The sequence below is a fragment of the Haliaeetus leucocephalus genome, unplaced genomic scaffold (assembly GCF_000737465.1).
Source record: "Haliaeetus leucocephalus isolate CR32 unplaced genomic scaffold, Haliaeetus_leucocephalus-4.0 Scaffold992, whole genome shotgun sequence".
Taxonomy (NCBI): domain Eukaryota; kingdom Metazoa; phylum Chordata; class Aves; order Accipitriformes; family Accipitridae; genus Haliaeetus; species Haliaeetus leucocephalus.
Genome location: NW_010973428.1, coordinates 3485522 through 3504519, shown reverse-complemented (window position 1 = coordinate 3504519; position 18998 = coordinate 3485522). Strand labels below are relative to the sequence as shown.

General features: G+C 42.6%; 1 protein-coding gene across 1 annotated transcript in view; it reads right to left on the bottom strand.

The window, feature by feature from the left end:
• Positions 1 to 17230: 17230 nt before the first annotated feature.
• The window catches only part of GRM1 (glutamate receptor, metabotropic 1), a 192368-nt gene continuing 190600 nt past the window's right edge, over positions 17231 to 18998 (bottom strand). Inside the window, exon 8 of the mRNA XM_010584507.1 lies at positions 17231 to 18368. Within this exon, the coding sequence (XP_010582809.1) occupies positions 17528 to 18368 (841 nt within the window). The 3' untranslated portion in view covers positions 17231 to 17527. The remainder of the gene's footprint in view (positions 18369 to 18998) is intronic.

The window sequence follows — 18998 nt, the reverse complement described above, 5'->3', positions numbered from 1 at the left end:
CTCCCTGACCTGAGCAGCAGCAGTGCAGCAATGTATATTCCAACTTGGGCTGCTGTAAAACAGCATACTGCTGCTGCAAACGGTGAAAGAGAGATGTCAGATGCCTCCTTTGCTCTACAGAAAATGTGGAGAATGGAAATCATGGCATCGCAGGAAGATGCAGGTCTAGCTATGAGGCTTTGCCTGCAGAGGATAAAGTAAACTTGAAGCATTCAAACTACGGCTTTCATCGGGCAGATACAGATGCAGATTAATAGCTAAGCCACTCTAAAAAGAAACACTCCCATAGTTTCTTCATAGAAAGCAATGATAGCTCCTCAGTACTGAGGAATATTCCATGTGGACAATTTTAATTGTGCTAAAAACTCATTTTCCTCAAATTAGTCAAGATGCACAGATCTGAGCAGCTCTACTGAGAGCTACTCCCCTATGCACATTCAAATTCTGGAGAAATGTATGAAGTTTTACAATTACAGATTTTAATGGAGCAGCCAGTGGTCTACTTGGCCTGGAGGCATGGAGCATTCTCTGGCTTGCTTCTCCTTTCATTTAATTTTTTAAGTTACGATGTGTCCTGTGATATAACAAAGTGGTCAAGCATCACCATGGTATTGCCAACTGTCACCATTTCACAGACTGCTCTTAAGCTTCCCTTGAATGCGTTCTTTCACCACTCAAGGTTACAAAATCATCAAAACAGGAAGCTCCATTTTCTGTTTGTATCTATTTTAATCACAGAACCTTGATCCAACCTTCACCAAAAGAAACCCTGTGAGCCGTGCTAAGCTCGTATTTTAGTTTTTGTCTTCGGTCACTTGTCCAACCCTGACAGAATTCCTCCAATAATCTTCCTATGATGCTTTGCATAGAAAAACTACACCACTTAAGTATTTAGAATAATTTTGAGTACTGGGGGAAAAAAAGCAGTTTAAAACCCCTAGAAAATCATCTCTTTCCTTCAGCTGTCATTCCACATGCAGCTGTTGAAGTGTCCATTGTGTTCTGGCAAAACGTGCCTGCCAACACAATAATCTAGCTGGGCTAGTTTTAACAGCAACCTCCTTCACATTAGTGACTGTGCTTAACAGCAGAGGAGAGCTTAAACCTCGAGGCTCCATTCAGAATGCTGAACTGAGTATTTGTTGAATGGTCACTGAATATTCAGAATATTGTTGGCTACTAATAACGTTCAACTGCAGGAAGAATTATTCTTATGTAAATCTTAAATAGCACATGCTGAAATTCAACTCTTAATCTTAAATAGCACATGCTGAAATTCAACTCTTAACCTTAAGTATCATGTGCTGAAATTAAACTCTTTATTATTTTTTCTTGGGCATTCTGTGCAAGATATTTAGCTAGATAGCGCAGACTTTCTCCCTGCCTCGCCACAACTTATGAGTGACTGAATGGCACAGAGCTTTTAATGAAATATTTAATCAGGAGGAAAAGATATTGCCTCATCAGCTCCAGGTCCTTCCCTCCTTCACTAAATCTATATTCTCTCTCCCAGGTGTAGAAGACAGCCATTTAATACATAATAAGGTGCTGTGAAGTTAATGGGCATGACCACCTGGCCACTTGCCAAGCTGCTGGGCAGTTGCATGTTCCAGCCAAAGACCACAATTACAGTTATACTTGCTATTTAGCTTCATGTTTACCAAGAGAAGAGCCATCCGTGCCTGTAGACAGTATCCCTTTGCCAGGTATTTGTGGTATTCATTCCCTTTTTTGGGAAAAATAAAAAGACACTGGAAACTGGGTAGTGGTAAAAGCAACAGTAGACTTCAGAAAAAACTTAGCAGATAAATATTAATTAATAAATAAACTCAGAGCAAGTTTCGAGAATTATTAAAAACTAATAGCTGAAAAATAGGCTTACCTGTGTTTGCCATCCCCCTATGAGTGTGGAAGATAAGGTGTTGCAGGGTACCTGGTGTCCTAATTCCAGAAAGCAGCTGGAAGAGATGTCTGCTGTGGCAGTAAGGCAGAAGACGTGCTTGGATTTGTACAGTCTCACTCTGGAAAAGTTTCTGTGGACCTCAGACACAAGGGCAAAGCAACGGTTACTGAGGGATTGACGTATTGTTTGTAGTCTTCATGGTTGTGCCACTTTGAATCATTTAATATTATTTGAATAGGTTTTTAGAAATATATTGAATGTGTTTGTGTGTGTACACAGATAGTTTTATCTTATTGAAGACTTAATCCTTTGGCAGTCAACTCTAAAGTGCTTTGGAGTGCAGCCAAGATATTACTTTCTGAAATCTTTTTGAAGTTGTTCTTTTTTGAACTGTGAAAATACTTCTTTTTTTTCACCTAAGACTATCTTTTCTTCTTCTTCTTTTTTTTTTTTTTTTTAAAGGATACTGCCAGCTTTGTCAGCCTTGCATTATATATCACCAAACTTTGTGAACAACCCCAGATGAAAAGAGGTCTGGCATTCAATTGCGTGTGTGCATTGGCATCCTATGGAGAGGACATGCTCAAGGACTCCTTATGGATGACTGGGGTCTCTCTGTATCTCTGTGGGATAATAAAAGACTAGCTGCTTAGTGATGTTATGAAACCACAGCATCTGATAAATGACCTTTTTACGAAGGCTACTGAATGTGAGTGATTTACCTGTATCCCCCACTGACGCTGTAGGCCCAATGGTGATTAATGCACTGGTCAAAATGGATTCATGCAGGAGACTGTTTATTACCTTCCAACAACAGAAAGCTCACTTATTTGTGCAGGAATAATGAGTTCTGGACTAATGGAATCCAAAAAAAGTGCCAGGTGCCCTGTCTATAAGATAAAAGTTTGTATTTCAGGGAGGAGAAAAGAAAGGAGCAGCATCAAAGCAGGAGATACAAGCACACGTTCTGTTTCTTCCTGATTACCCCCAGTACTGCTCTCTGTGCTCCTGCTAATTACATAAAAAGCCTTTTTTTTTTTTGCTATTTATTTCTTTCCTATTGGTTGATATATACATATTTTTTAAGTTCAGATGTGTAAAAGAGGGGAGAGTTGGACTATTTCTAAGCTGATGAAAGGTTTAATATTTAAAAATCCTGACCTTTTTGTCCTTTAATTTAGATAGGTTGCTAAAGCTATAAAAAAATGGCCTAAGATAACCAGATTTTACAGCATTTTCTTTTCTTCTCCCTTTTTTCTTCAGTGAGATGCTTGGCTGTCTTAACAAACACAGGATAACTTTTATCCCATTTTTGAACCATAAGAATATTTGAATTTTCTTTCTTTTCACATTGCAGATGGGAAGGCATTTTGCTTGCCATGGAGAAGTTCACTGAATTTTATTTTGGATGTGAGGAAAGAACAAGTTGGCAATACCAGTTATTTGTCATTTGTAAATGATTCATTAGGGACTATTATATCATGTTAACATCTACCTGCATTAGGTAAGTGGCGCATCCTCACAAATAATGTGAATTATGAGTTAAAATATTACAGCTTTTTGGTGTCCTCATAAATCTGTCCTTTACTTCACACAAACCTGACAACCCCTCTGCACCTTCTGGCCCCCCACCACCCACAGCAGCTTACGCTCCCTTCCCCAGAAAATGGCTCATGAAACACCAGGGCTGCACCGCACATGCACAGAGTTAAACCAAAGAGAAATGGACATGGCATCATGTGGAGCAGGGCTGGATGTACGCGGCTGCCAGTTTGTGTATATGTGAGGAGCTATGGGAAAGAAGGAGCTTTCTCAGTCTTGGCTGTATATTTTACATCCTTTGTTTTGTGTCTTGCATATTATGTCTGAGCACGTGACACTATAAAAACCTACTGCAGAATCCTCTTAGCTAAACTGATGAAAACTGGCCTTCTAATGGGACAGAATATCAAAATTGGCACTGCCTACAAAGGAAGTTGCCAGATTTCTTAGATGAACTATAGCATAAGCAAAAAAAATGTGATTGCCTCTCATTTGATTAATTGTAGTGGCAACAAAAGCCCAAAATAACACCATTTATATTGTCAAGTGATTCCCAGATGAATAAGTTTTCTTTCATTTAAATAGCACGCAGTCACAATAAATGTCAGGGGATAATGGATGCATCTAGATTTTCAGCCATACAGACTGCTTGACAGTGGTTTAGAACTGCAGGAAATACTCTACTGAACAGGAATAAGAACAGCAAAGGTGCTTTCCTGTACTTCTGAATTTGGCTGACAGTCTACCCCAACGTGTGTAGCTGAGGGCTGCAACTCTGGCAGTGCCTTAGAGCTTTACAGCATCTCCTGCTGTAAGACTGCTTGCAGCTGCTTGAGATTTTGTTGTTTGGGCTGTGATTTTCCAACAGTTAACCAACCTCAAATTTTAAAAGGTAAAATAAAAGATTTCCTTTTGTAAGTTATAAAAAAAAATCCAACAGTTTGTTTAACAAGCACTGAAGTTCAGTCTGACTTTACTATGGGGATCAGGCCTGCAATGTGTCTGCCAACGGGGTACGAGGTACTGGGCATGGAGACCGGGACCCTCTCCCCTGAGCAGGGAAGTTGTAGGAGGTCAGTGGGGAAGCTGACACATCTGACACAGATCACTCCTTCCAGAGTGAGCCAGTGGCCCCAACATATGCTGCAAACTCACCGGCAAAGCGTCCCACCACCCTGTAGCACTGGACTATTGAGGGGGTGAGAACCCCTTGTTGCCACCCAGTTACTGCAAGGACTATGCAGTGACTCAACACAGCCCAAGCCACGAGCAGCCACCATGAGGCTGTCACTGCTCTGCTGCTGGGCACAAACCCCAGTCTGTGTTTCAGCTTGAAAAAGATGCTAAATTCTGCCCACAGGAACACTATTAACATGCACTGTCTGCAAACTTAAACTCTTAAAAAGCATAACCTTGTTTTGTTCCCTTTGTATAGACATGTGAAGACAGCTTTTAAAGATGGGAGCAAACACCATTTTCCCATGGGCTACTTTTCTGTTTAATAACAGGATGAACTTGTTTTAGGAATGAATCAGGTTCATGTGGTAAATGAAAATCATGTAGTAAATGAAGAGGGGGGGTTGAGAGAAGGCAGAAGACTGTCTTTCATCAGCTTAAACTATTAGGCATGATTTCCAGCTTTGGGCAGTCACATGTGGTACTGAAGCTGTGATTTTATGTATGACTTCTATATAATATTATAATGTTGTGTAAATTGCAGTAGCTTGGCCAAACTGAGGACCCAGAGTTAATGGTTTGACCCTTCTCTCTGAGTTTGATATACAGCTCTGTGGGACTAATAGTGTCCTCATGTCTCATAGGAGAGTTATAAAATAAAATTAATTTGATTAATTTGAATGATGCTTAGTAAAGAAAGCTTGCTCACCTTCCCATCAGTGAAGAACAACAAAATATTGAGAAGCTACTCACTGTCTGAGCACAGTCCATCCCCTCCACTGAAAGAGAGGGAGAGCTCCTGCAAAAGGCAGATGGTTATGTGGTGACTTAATTAAAGGCTTTGCCCTAAGGAATGTCTAACAAGAAATCAGAACTACAGATGAATAAGCAGTCTTACTTTGGGCATGTCCTATTTCAGGATGCTAGATTTGGGGCTAGATGGTACCAAGCGACATTAGTGTAGCTTTTAATGTTCAAGACGAATATCGATAAATAATCATAGGGTAGAAAGAGGAGAATTACTTCTTCTCCTCAGTGCCACAGATACCCACTTGTGCTACAGGATTCTTCCCTTGGAGCAATAGTTTGAAACATTTCTTCAGAAAAGCACCTAAATCCATTAGAAGTTAGATCAACAACCCAAATTTTATATATATGCTTAATGTCTGTAGCTGCCATTAATTTCAGGGAGAAGATGAGAACTGAAACAGGCTATTTTTTTTTTTTATTTAAATGTCAAAATAAGAACTTAGTACTTAGCTTTAGGAAAATATTTGCAAATGTTGGTGTTAGTATACGATGTGTCAGCCTCCTCACCTGCCAAATGGGGAGGACAGTGCTACATCCCACGCAAACGCACTACATTACAGACAGACTGAATCCACGACTATTTTATGCTCTGTAAAGCTCTAGGAAAGGAGCACTCACAGCCTTCCAGAAGCCAGCCTCTGAAGAGCCCAAGGGTCTTGTACCAGGCTGAATAATGACATAAATATCAGAGGCAGAAAAGACTTGGGACTACGCTGTTTAAGTGTGAACACAGTATTTTGTAAGGTGGCATGTCATCAGTTTAAAAAATCTTGGAGGTACTTGTGAGAGAGAATGCAGATATTCATGAGGCTTAAATGTGTCTTGAGTAACTTCACTGTTTCAGTAAGCACGAGAAGGTAAGTTTCTTACTCCCTCTTATATTTTCCAATAAAAGTGCTGCTTATTGACAATAAAAAGGTGGACTCATGCCTCTTAGCTATTGGATTAAGACTGGTAACTACTTTTCCTGGATAGCTTGAGTTGATGTCGATCCATGACAATCATTAGCAACTGGATACTGTCTTATAAATATCAGGCTTTCTGCCAAGTGCAGAATCTCTCTTTTCCCCCAAGGAACCACTTTACACTATTTCTTTCTTTAGGGCAAACATGTTTTGGTCTTTTGTTGACAAACATTGAGCAACATATTTCTAGGAAAAGATGCAATAGAAAGTGTAACTGCTCTATGGTTTACGCAGGGCTTCCTTCTCAAAATAAAGGAAATAGATCAAACCCAGTCTTCTGTTAAAGCCTATTTTTCTTTGTCTGAACCTGTTTAAATGCATATTAGACCCTCATGACAGTTATGAGTTGTCTGTAGGAGAGCTACCTTTTGGAAAAGTTAACAAAACTGGCCTGACTGGATGATTAGCATCAGGCATTAGCTCACTACATCAGGTGTTTAGCCTTAGGCAACACCGAAAGCCTGCATACTGCATCTTTCAATGTAGTTGCTTTAGTAGAGAAGGAAACATGACTAAGGGCCTTAGGAAAAATGCTCATTATTGGAGAATCCTCTCCCTTTTCTTCTTTAGGTCAAGCAGTACCTAACATGTGCCCATGTGCTGATCTGAGAACGGTGACACAATTTCTATATATACCTGGCAGTCTGCAAGAGGCTTATTTTTTGCAATATGGTAAACGAAATAATAAAATAAATATTTCGGTACTTGAGTGGACCTTTCCTGGTAGGGAGTGATACAAGTTTCCTTTGAAGTATTCTACAGATGCAGTGATACTTTCAAATCTGGGTTAAAGAAGAAAAAGACTTTTTGCCACTATATCCTATAACTTTTATATTAGAAACTGGACCCTGATCCTTGGTCCTAGTCACTTCACATTAACAACCCTTGTGAAATTTGGGTGTTTGGGCACCACTTAGAAATTTAAAAAGAGAGTTCAGATTTCCTCAAAAGAGCAGAAGGTGGAGAAATCCTTGGCACAGGATTGGCACGCTATAAGGCTTCTCATGTCTTGATACCCTGCTAAGCATTACTCTTACCCTTTGGCTGGGCTGAGCCTAAAGCATTAGGAGGAGAATCCTGAAATAACTTGTAACATCTCAGCCATTAAGTTCAGTAGCTGATACATCTCTTTTAAGAATTAGCTTTTCTTGCTGAGATGCGCTTCTTACCTGATGGGGCTTCTTTTCTTCTGTGTTTTGCTTCTGCTGTCCTTTCCAATGTGATGCACTGTGGCAGTGGGTAGAAACTCAAAGAAAATCCTCAGCTGACAAGGATGTTGAAGCTTGGCCCATCAGGGACAAGAGATAAGGGTCTGATGGACAAAGTGCACCACTTCTACCAGCCAGCCCAGCCAGAACTCTGGATTTTCATGATTTAGCCAGGATTTCAGAGATGTCAGAGTGAAACAGCTCCCAGGGGCCATTCGTGCATCCTCTCTTCCTTTGTTTCTATCACTGTGTGCTGTATGTACAACACCCACACTGTTGGGTATTGGCACCGTTGCTCTTCCTTCCCAACTGGGACAGTGCCAGCAGAACAGCCACTGGCTCCTGTGCCTTCAGGGCCAGGCATTGGTTCCAATTTCAGTTTGCATTTTGCTTAGAGGCCAGATGAAGATGCATCAGCAGAGACACCTGGAGCAAGCAAACAAAACAACCCGAGTCCCACAAACCCCTGCAGGCATCTTCCCCTAGGGAAGGAGAGAAACCACTGGGAAGAGCCAGGGCTGGAGCTCAGAAGCACCCAGAGGTGAAGACAGGCTGAGGCTGGGCGAGCTGCAGGCTATCCCCAGCATGGCACCAAGTCCTACACTCACAGAGACACCCTGACTTGAGTCCCTCGGAGGAGGACAGTGAGGGGTAACTGCCTATTCTCGCCTTTTTCAAAGCTCTCTCTCCCAAACTGGTTCCACCTGCATCTTGGTTGTGTTGGTGAACAGCACCTGTGAAATCACCTGCGGTCCCAAAGAGCCTGAGAGGGCTCCGTCCGCCCCGTCTGACACCCCTGGGCTGTGTGCCCGTGTGGGGGCCTTGTCTCCTGCGCACACGGGGGACCCTCCTGAGGGATGTGCCTGGCCTCTGTAAAACAGTGTTCCCAGGGGCACCCATCTTAACACCAAGAAGCCTTTGCACAGAAAAGTGTCTTTCTTCCCCATTTCTTCATTCAGCCTTGCTTCTTTGTGTCACAGGTGAAAAGTTATTTGTGACAAGAAGATGAGACACGTGGGTAAAGGAAAGTCCTGGCAATTGAGCTGGGGAATTGACGTCAAAAGGTAAATATTGCTTGCTGCAGCGTTTTCTGCCAGCTGTGTGTTGTTCATGCTGCTGTGAAGAGAAGTGCTGAGGCTCCTGGCAGCCAGCAGAGCTCAGAGAGCTCTAAATGCAGAAGGAAAACACGTACAACACAAATGTCTCAGAACAGTGTGCTCTGCAAGGAAGCTCGCTCGCTCCCTGGGTCCTGATCTTGCTCCTGGGCTGCACAGTGCCCAGTCTCTCATTGAAAGGGTGTGCTTCGCATTGAAGATGATGATACGTATCTTGAAAACCAGCAATAAGAAGAAAAAGGCATTGAATATTTTGCAAGTGCTGGTAACAAGACGTGGAGAAAGTTCTGTGCACAGTACTCACTGAAGATGATGATACCTGTCTCAAAAAAACAGCAAGAAGAAGAAAAAGGCTCTGAGTGTTTTGCAAATGGTGGTATTGCAGCTGACAACACAGCGTTATGCTGGAGCTGGAACTCAAAGCCTGGGTCTTGCTGGTAAAATTAGCTCTCCTTAGACCTGCGGGCATTTCTGTCCTCCTGGGGGTTAACTGTTCTGTGGATTGTGGCCTTATTTGATGATTTATATGGGTGCAGCACCTAAGCTAGCCCCAGCTGAGGTGTATGTTGTGCCTCCTCTTTGTGTGGTCTACAAGATTTCACAGACTTCCAAAATCTTCCTTTAGAAAGAGATGAATTACCTCATGATCCTGAGGGATCCAGATGGTGCCACTTCCACAGCTATGCCATATATGCTGCAGAAAGAGTCTGGATAAGAATAAGCAAGAGTGAAACAGCATTGAGATGGAGCTGGAAAAGAGAATAAAAGGGCTACGGAAACCTTCATGGCTTTATACAGCCCTCTCTCGTGTCCAGACCCGAAACAGAGGGAAAGACAGGCTGCGTTTTCAAAGGTGTCTAAAGGATTTCCATGCCCAGTTTTTACTCGTGTTAGTTGTAAACTGGCACCCAGCTCCCCTTATGCAGCTTTGAAATACCCCGGTGTAGATGAATGTCCCAAAGTCACTAAATGAATCAACAGACGAACTGGGGACAGAGCTTAGGGCCAGGCTGTGATGCACTGAGTTCATCCCCAACAGCGTGACTCCTGCCAGACTGCCATGTATAAGCACCAGGTCCATGGGTCTGTGCAAATCCTCCTGCAAAGGACAACAGGAGGGCAAAACTTTCTTATTCTGTGTTTTTTAAAGTGAACAACCATATTGCCCACAGGCAAAGAGCAGGATGGAGGGGAGGACAGGCAGCATAACCACCTCTCAGAAAGAGAAATAGAACTCAGAAGGAAAATCTTTCAGCACTGCTGGGGAATTACAGCTCAACAGGTGCTTCCACCCTGCAATTGTGCCAAGGCTGGTGCAAAGGCACCGCACAAAATGATTAAAATAATGAGCAGCAGCAGCAGCAAAACCAGAGATAAGCCAAAGTTCCTCACAACTGCAAGATGGAGCTTGGGGTGGGAAATGAATCTTTAGGAAACTCAAAAGTTAATAGCACAGGTACTACACCAGCTTCTCACAGAAAATGGCATAATTCAGGATTTAACGCTGATTCATACACATTGAGGATCAGCACTTAAAGGCTTCAGTTTCTAAATTAGCATTGCACAGAGATGCACATGAAAATCCTGCCACAGTTAATAATGTTGCTAGGTATTCCAGGCATTATTTTTAAGTGCAGGTGGTGGGGGGAAACAAACCCCAACAAAAAAACCCAACCAAAATTACCAAGGTACCTGCCAAATTAAAATACAATTGAATTGTTTTGCTTAAGTGTTCAAGCAACACATATATAATACATCCCAGGAAATCACATCAGTTCTTGCCTCCATCACCAAATGAAAACACATCTATTTGTCAGTGCATTTTTAAGTTTAAAAAGCACATCAAAAAATGCCTATACTGTAAGTTTCCGAAAACACTCTTTAGATTTATCTTCCACAAGAGCCATCACTCCCAATGGTGGTATTTAAGCATTTTGCTTTGATAATTTTGTCTGTCTATTTTCGTGTTAACTAACAAGAGTAGCTAAAGAACAACGGGCCAAAACTTCAGGCCCGGAGCTGACGGGACTTTGTCAGAAGGGAGGTTCTAGCTGAAGTCTTTAGGGATACACTGCTGGCTCTGCAGCACAGTCCTGCCTGCCTTTCTTGTAAGAGAGATAAAAGCAAGTTGTTCTCTCTCTTTTGCTCTTTCTCTTTCCCGGTGTCATTAAGGACAGGGAAGGCTACAGCAAGCCCTCTGTACTGCTCAGACCTCCCAGCGCCAGCAGCCCAGGGAGCAGCAGGCAAGAAGTTCCCACCGAGCACGTGTGCAGGGGCTGCGTGCACGCCGCAGACACTTGGCAGCACGTGCTGCTGGGCATTCAGGAAACCAATGGGTCATCACCCCCCGGATTTGGGCCACAGGATTGACAGGTCTGCTTAGCTGTAGTGGGGAAGACTGGTCTCACTTCAGCCTTCACGCAGGCTGTTGGAGGGGAGCTGGGGAAACAGCTCTTGTTAAAGTATTGGCTTCTTTTGAGGCTGCCCACGGCACTGCAATCCCACATCTCTAGGGGGTGCCTGCAAGGAAAATAAGCTCTCGGTGCCTTGCAAAGACACCCTGTGTAAGGAAAACAAGGAGTCAGAGGGAGCCGACCAGAGAGCCATCTACCCTGAGGCAGTCCCCCATGCACAGCACCTTTCCAGCAAGGAGGTCTCGTGGATCCCTGTTCCTGATACAGACTCAGAGCAGCACAAAGAGGTAGGAGTCCCACACACCATACCGTGGCGTGGGTGGGGGGATGGATCTCATGCCACCTACATATTACATGGTGTGCAATAAATAAGTGGGTGGATTGAATGTCATAGATACATACCACTCCTAAACTCTTATCTGTCTGCACTGGTATCTGTGCCAGCTGCTTCTCCACCTACCTAGAGGCCTTTTGGTTATGGAAACCCACAACTCACAATGATATTTTACTTCTCCAGAGATATACTGCTTACGCCCACCTTTGAGTAGATAACAGATGCTCTTTCTTGGTATCAAACAGTGACCTTCTCTCTCAGGTGGGAAGCAGTCCTCTTTTGTGTGATTTACTGAGAATTGGAAGTTGAATTAGCAAAGGCAAAGATACTTTGCTTGTTTTCTGAGTTGCATAGGATTTACCTGTAGCACTGGAAATGGCAACCAGTCACTCCTGCTCTCATCTACCATCTCTGTTTTGGAGCTTGGAGGGTTCGCCAAAATGTGGGGCCAGGTCCAAATACGGGGCCTGTGGTAGCACCACGCACTTGGCTGCATGACATTCTTATCTCCCCTTTTTGCTAATATCCATGTTGGAAATCTTACACAGATAAAAATAGACCTCGATATTCGCTACAGAGTCTGCTTCTCCTTCCCAGTGATTTGCAGGCAGGTACTTGCCAAGTGTCTAGTGACTCATTTATTTGGGAAAAAAAAAACACCACAACAATACAATCTGCAAAACCACACTTTTCCCACTCCCATGTAAGAAACATTTTTAACAGCCGCTCAGACCTTGAGTAGAACAGCTATCAGCAACCTGCTTCTCTGTTCTTCCCTAAAGAGTGATGAATACAACTCCAGAGGCATAATTTCCATTGCCTTTTGCTTCTGGTAGCCCCTTACTCCGTGCAAAGTGGATGTGACACACTAGCCTAGGTCCAGAGACCCAGCTTACCGAGCAGAGCTTGGGCAGATAGGCATGGACCAGGCTGGTGGAGTTGCCAACACTCTGTCCTTGGCAGGAAGCTGGAGACTAAAGCTCAAGTATACTAAGCTGCTTTGCTGCTCTGTGGTCCTGGACCAGTCATCCACTTACTCAGTGTAAAGCTATTTTAGACGGGCCTCTTTGGCAGCTTGTGAATATTATGATCATTTAATCTGACCCCCTGCGAAGCAGAAGCCTAAGAATTCTACCCTGTGAATTCCTCACTGGTTTGAAGACTTAAAGAAAATTTGCTTAAATGTCCCAACCATCTGCTGCAGTGCTCAATTATCTTGACAATTGAGATTTGCTTATTTCTAATTTAATGTTTTCATACTTGTGTCTCCCCAGCCTTGGATTTTGTTATGCCTTTTCCTAAATTAGATTAAGAGAGTGAAGCTGAAGGCATATAACTCCATTCCCTTTCCACCTGTCACATCATCTGCCCTTGAGGCTGGGGCTAAAGGACTCTAAAAAGACTCTACAGCACCAGAGTAGTCTTTTTCTTTGTCAGACTAAAGCACTTTAAGAACTGCTCTGGAAATCTAGAGACTAATAAAGCAGCTTTAACAGGCTGGAGCATCTGGCCTTCTATGTATTTTCCTTTAGCACTTCCACCAACTGTTGTTTGCTCATATCTACTGGAGTCTGTTTATATAGATTTTGCCCAATCTGCTCTTTCTGGTAATGTTCATATTGTTCTATGTTTATGTGGAGAAATTAGAAAAAAAAAAAAAAGAAAAAGAATATGAACTGAAATATTTATGTGGTCTAGCATGACTTAAACTGAAATGATCCTCATCCATGTTGGAATCTCAAAGCACAGCAATACAAAAACCGAAACTGCATCAAAAAGAAAGCAAGACTTGCTGGGCTCGTTATGCTAGTCAGACTGTTTGGAAAGTCATGCATAAAACAATTAGTACTAACCTCTTATGCGAATACTACAATTTGAGAAAGAATTCATTTGCACAGTATATGGGTAGCTAGTTAGAGACCAGATACGAATTGTTATAATATTTCTTAGATGATTCTCAGATGTTACCCTCATCCTTATTCCCACGTTCATTGTACAATGTATCCCCAAATGCCACCAGCGATGCTGGGATGTGCTGCGGGCTCAGGATAAGATGTTGCAGGCTAGGTTCCACAAACAGTAACTGGTTGCAAGAACGGTGCTGGCAGCAATGCTGCACTGGGTGCTCTGCAGGGGAGTAACTGCTGTGTTACCATGGGGGTGTTTTTATAACTGAGTCCACTCGATCAGCAGAACCTTTACTAAGACATAGGTTACCTAGACTTTAACTGAAAAATAAAAAAAGAAGAAAAAAAACCCCAAAACCTCCCTAGCCTCTACAAGTAAAGAGACTAACTTTTGGCACTTACCGCTGAACGCAGTGTCATTCACTGTACTCCAGCAGTGCAGTAGTTGTAGGTGGACTGACACCCCAGAAGTGGGCTCTTGTGAGGCCAGATCCAAACCAAGGAGCCACTAGAAACAAGCCTATTTGCAAGTGTAAAGAGAAAAAGAGCTAGATTTTGTATGTTTAGTGCCACTTGGCTCTGAAAATCTCAGCAGCGCTCCAGAAAAAGCATTTACGCTCCCATCTTACTGAGCCCTGAACTGAGGCGTGCACCAGTTCAGGAGTCACCCAAAAGCCCCAGTGTGTGGCGAGTTGCAGAGCAGGAGTCAAGAGTCCCAGTACTTTGCTCTATACAGAGGCTGTAAAGGAAAGAGGCACAAGATGTCTGGGATGGATCAATGCCTATTGCTTACAGCTGTCAAGAAAGCATATTTGAGTTTCCCTGACGGGAGAAGCTGACATCTCACAGAGTCAAACACATGGAATACTTCCAGTGAAGGGCTGGTGTTTCCCCATGTCCTTGGGGAGCAAAATTTCCTGTCATTTCCCATTGAATTCTCATCTACAAGATGTCAGCCCAAAGGCATACCTACAGTGCTCCTGATTTTTATTAGGAAGCCAAAAAGCCGTGTTTTGTTTTCTAAACAAAAATCTTCCAACCCTCCACCATCTCACCTACGTGCCACAATCTAATCAATACCTACCTCCATTTGAGGATCCCACCATCTCTCTCACGATCCTGAAAAGCTCTGGAAAAATTAATTACTAGACATGCCTATTTTCTACTTAGGAAGCAAAAATTAACAATCTTGGCATTCTATTTTTAAATAATAAATAGAAAATATTTATTTTACAGCATTTTCAAGATCATTTTGACAAAAAGGCAGTTTTCATCAAGCATTTGACAGACCAAAAGAAAGAGCTTTTACAGGAAGCTTCATAGCTCATACAACTACATACACAAGGTGAGTTCTTGCTCTTTAGATATATTTACGTATGTGTATGTTTCCAGTTTTAACAATTACAAACTAAAAGCTAATATACTGAATTTCAAGAAAACTCCTACTCATGATATAATTACACCGCAGTAATAAAATCAGTGCTTAATGTGTTCAAAACAGACAAATATGAAAACAATAGTACCTTGCCACATTGCTGTCTCCCATCTATACAAGCCTGTTATCTTTCTTTTTCTTATCTATCTCATTTCTTCAAAGACCAGCTTCCTCATACTGTCTCTGTGCTACTGACAATGTATGTTTTTGGAAACAGCACAACAAATCTTATACTACGATTATCAGAAGATAGAATTCATTGCCGGTGTGGTGATCAGCAAAGAAAATATGGCATTTTTCTCATTGCTTTAATGAGTAATCAGCATTGAAAAAAAAGAAACAACAACAAAAATCCCCCTAAAAGCCCCAAGCAGACAAAAATCAACCAACTGACCCTCAGGTGTCTTTAGTTCGTTATAGAGACATCAATTTACTGACAAAGACATAACTGTGTCTTTGGGCAAAGTCATTTCATGCTTTCCACATCGGGACGATGATAGCAACTGGCCACTAGTCATATTGAAAGGAGCAAACATCATGAACAGAGGATAAGGAAAAAAGGCTCTATCTGGTTTTGAGCACCAGCCAAGCCTTCCAATACCACTACTATATAATTAGAGCAAAACATTGAGATTTGGATCTTAATAGAAGAATTGATGATTGGCAGCAGAACTTCTTAAAATTTGCGTGAAAAGAAAGAAAGAAAGTACAAATACGGTGATTTCAGAAAAACCCTGATAGAATATTCACAAGAAGCATGGTTAAAATCAGGTTTTGCAACTACATTAACATGAAGAGATTCATTAAAAATATCTTTGGAAATAAAGTGTAGAACTGTGGGACACATCCTCAGCTAAATTCAACAGCACAACAAAAGTTCGTAGCAGCTAAAATCCTGTCCTGTGTAATATGCACATTTATAAATAGGGTAATATTAAGTATAATAAAGTTCAAGCCACAGCAATCAGACCTGGACTTTGGACATGCCAGCCATAAGGGATCTTTGGATTAGGCCCATGTCTAGGAAATGCATGAAATATAGAGAAGAAGGAATGAATGACAGAACTACAGCTACCTAGAAGTGATCTTTAAGGTACAATATTGTATATTAAATAGAAGTGAAAGCGTATGAAAAGAACACACAACTAAACATCATAAAGAGATTAAAAGAACTGTTTGTAACAAACCCTGGGAATTTATGCACACATTAAGCACTGATGAAATTTCCTCTCTGGACATAATTTTATTTTAAATTATCTGAAGCAACAAAATAGTTTAATTACTTTTTCTGTCTCGCCTTTACACTGGCATGTGCAAGATTTCTAAGCCAGACTTTTTCTTTTTGTGTTTTCTTTTTTTTTTTTGTTAACAACGCTTGTTGCAAACATGTAAAATAACAAGTTTTCAATGCACTGGTTATTAATACCGTATGTCTACTTCATAAAATATCTGCAAAATAAAGCACCCTATTATAAGGGTAACAACTGTTTCAGCTTGTATATGAAAAAAAAAAATGTGTTAGCACAGCATACAAACCTCCGAAGATCTATTGAATATTTGTAACAATGCGATATAAAACATGATTTAAACATAAAAATATTCATAGTATATACGACAATCTTCCAGTGGTAGTTATTGGACATTACGCTTCACACATACCGTACACACGCATACAGAAACACAAACGTACGCTCACTCTCTTGCTTTGCGACTGATTCTATAACCCCCAGTGTAGAATTGCCTTTCTTTCAGAGTAATATTTGTTGCTCTAAGTATACAGCTATTTTCCAATGTATTTGATTCCAAAGTAACACAAAGGAATGATGTAATCACATGGTAAATATGCTGTATTATGAAAAGTTAGTCAATAAATATTGTTCTGCTACAGGAAATGTTGTGTAACAGTTTAGCCACATGGTTTGCAATCTTATACAAAAGGGCAGTTTTTCTAAGTCCTTATCATATTACAAGTACTACAGCAAGGGCTTTCTTCAGAAACCTCTCAAGTCTTAACTTGACGATAATTCTCGCTCTGTTCACAATCAGTGTTAAAAAAAGCCCAGATCCCCCAAAAAGCAGCCTAGTATGAAGACCAAATTGTTCAGACAAAAGTCAGTAAGAGCCACGTGCTTTCACATTATCTCAGCTCCTCTCCCCCAAACATACTATGCAGTTATACCACCTATAGAAACCAGGAAAAAACATTTATGCATATATGTCTCATATACAAGTAGCTTTGTTCCTCCGCACCAAACTCCACCCTTCCAGCTCCTCGGTGTTTTGCTTCCGTAGCAGACAGACAGCAGTCATGAGATGTGCTAATGACTTCTCCAGGTCACACTTCCCAGAGTCCTTTTCAAGCATTGCCAAGAGAGGGTGTGACTAAGTGTGATTAATTTTTTTTTTCCCCCGTGTGTTTATTCACTTTTTTTGCTATAGAAGTTGTCTCTTGGGTTTGTGCTTTGTTATGGTTTCTTATCATTTTCTCAAAGTACAATATTTTTATTTTTAACAGCTAGAGAATTTTGAGCCCTCAGAATGGATTTTTTTTTTCTTTTTGTTTCCTTTTATTCATTTAAGTGCAGGATGAAGTTTTTGCCCTGTCATATGTGACTTTGCTCTCCGCTCTCTCTCCCCCCCAGCCCTGGGAGACTTGTCTCCCCAGGACCTCCTAGCGAGAAGCTGCCAAAGTCCTTCTCATCTTGTCTCTTGCAGCGTCTACAGGGTGGACGAGCTTTGCTTATAATCCCTCAGGATGACAGAGGCATAGGTCACATCTGGGGGGGTGCAGAGCACCGACTCCGAGACGGGGGAGCTGGGCACGGAGCTGCCCGAAGCCACCGAATCCCGGAAAGGGGACGGGGGCGTCAAGGCCGGAGAGTCTTCCAGAGTCAGTTTGCTGGTCGCCGGCTCCTCGTCCTCCTCCTCCTCTGGGTTCTTCTCGTAGACATATCCCTGAATGAGCTTCACCTTCTCGCTCTCCGCTTCCTCGGCAGGGGGAGAGAGGGGCTCCTCGCTGAAGGCAGCCGCCTGGAGGGGTGGCAGGGGCAGCTGCTGTGGCGGGGGGGGCTGGCAGGGAGGCCGCACGCCGTTCCCCGAGCCAGGCACGGGGAGGACGGCGTTGAAGTCGGGGATGCCGGGGGCAAACTTGTTGACCACTCCTTGCAGCTGGTCCATGAGAGCCCGTGGCTGCAGGGGCAGGGTCTTGGGGGGCTGCTCAGGCAAGAAGAGGTGGGTGTCCTCCGCTGTGGCCTGCAGAGGGGGAGTCATCGCCACCCGCCTGTGCACCACCATGGAGGGGCTGCTGGGCTGGTTGAGGCGAATGGGCTCTCTATCTTCTTCCTCCACCACATTGTACAGAGTCTTACTGCTGATGTCGGTAAAAGTCAGGCTCTTGCTTTGGCCATGGTAGCTTTTAGTGAGGGGTTTGATCACTGCTGTCTGATTGCACCCTGTCTCCTGGCTCTTCACATGCACTGAGAGTCTGTGCCACGTGTGTTCCCCCTTGGGAGCTTGTCTTCCACCTGGTTCAGACCATGACACAGACTTTCCATTAGAACTATGAATAAAATAAAGACGGGTTTATTTGCATTTACATTACGCAGACATGGGCAGTATAACAAACAAGCCTACAAAAATACTGATTGCTTTGCCTCATTAATGAGCCTCCCCCCTCCAAGTTCTTCGTCTCCTCCCAGAAATATTTCAGAAGGAAACAACACTGTCTTTTAACAGCAGCAATTACTGTGATTTTCACCCAAAGGCAATTACTCCCTGCTGGTTACCCACCTTACAGCCAGCCTGGAAAGCCTAACCTGTGGGAAAGGCTCTTGGAGGGCTGGCTGGGTTTGGAGGACTCTAGCTATGTCATTTTGTACCTAGGTTTGCTCACCCCACCTTGCTGGGGGTGGGGGGGGATAAAAAAAACAAGGGGAAAAAAGTCACAGGAAGAGCTGTAATTAAGCTTGATTTACAGCTTATAGGAAATATTTCTGAACTATTGGAAGAAAAACAACCCACAGCCTTAGCCTTTGCCACTCCGGGTAGAGAGGAATTGTTACTAACCCCTCCTTTCCTTTTTATACCCTGTCCCCCCTTTGCACTTAGGAAGAGATTAGCTATTACAGAAATGAAGGACTCCCAGGGCCTCCATCAGGTAGGAGGCAATCACACTTCTTCCTGAGCAACT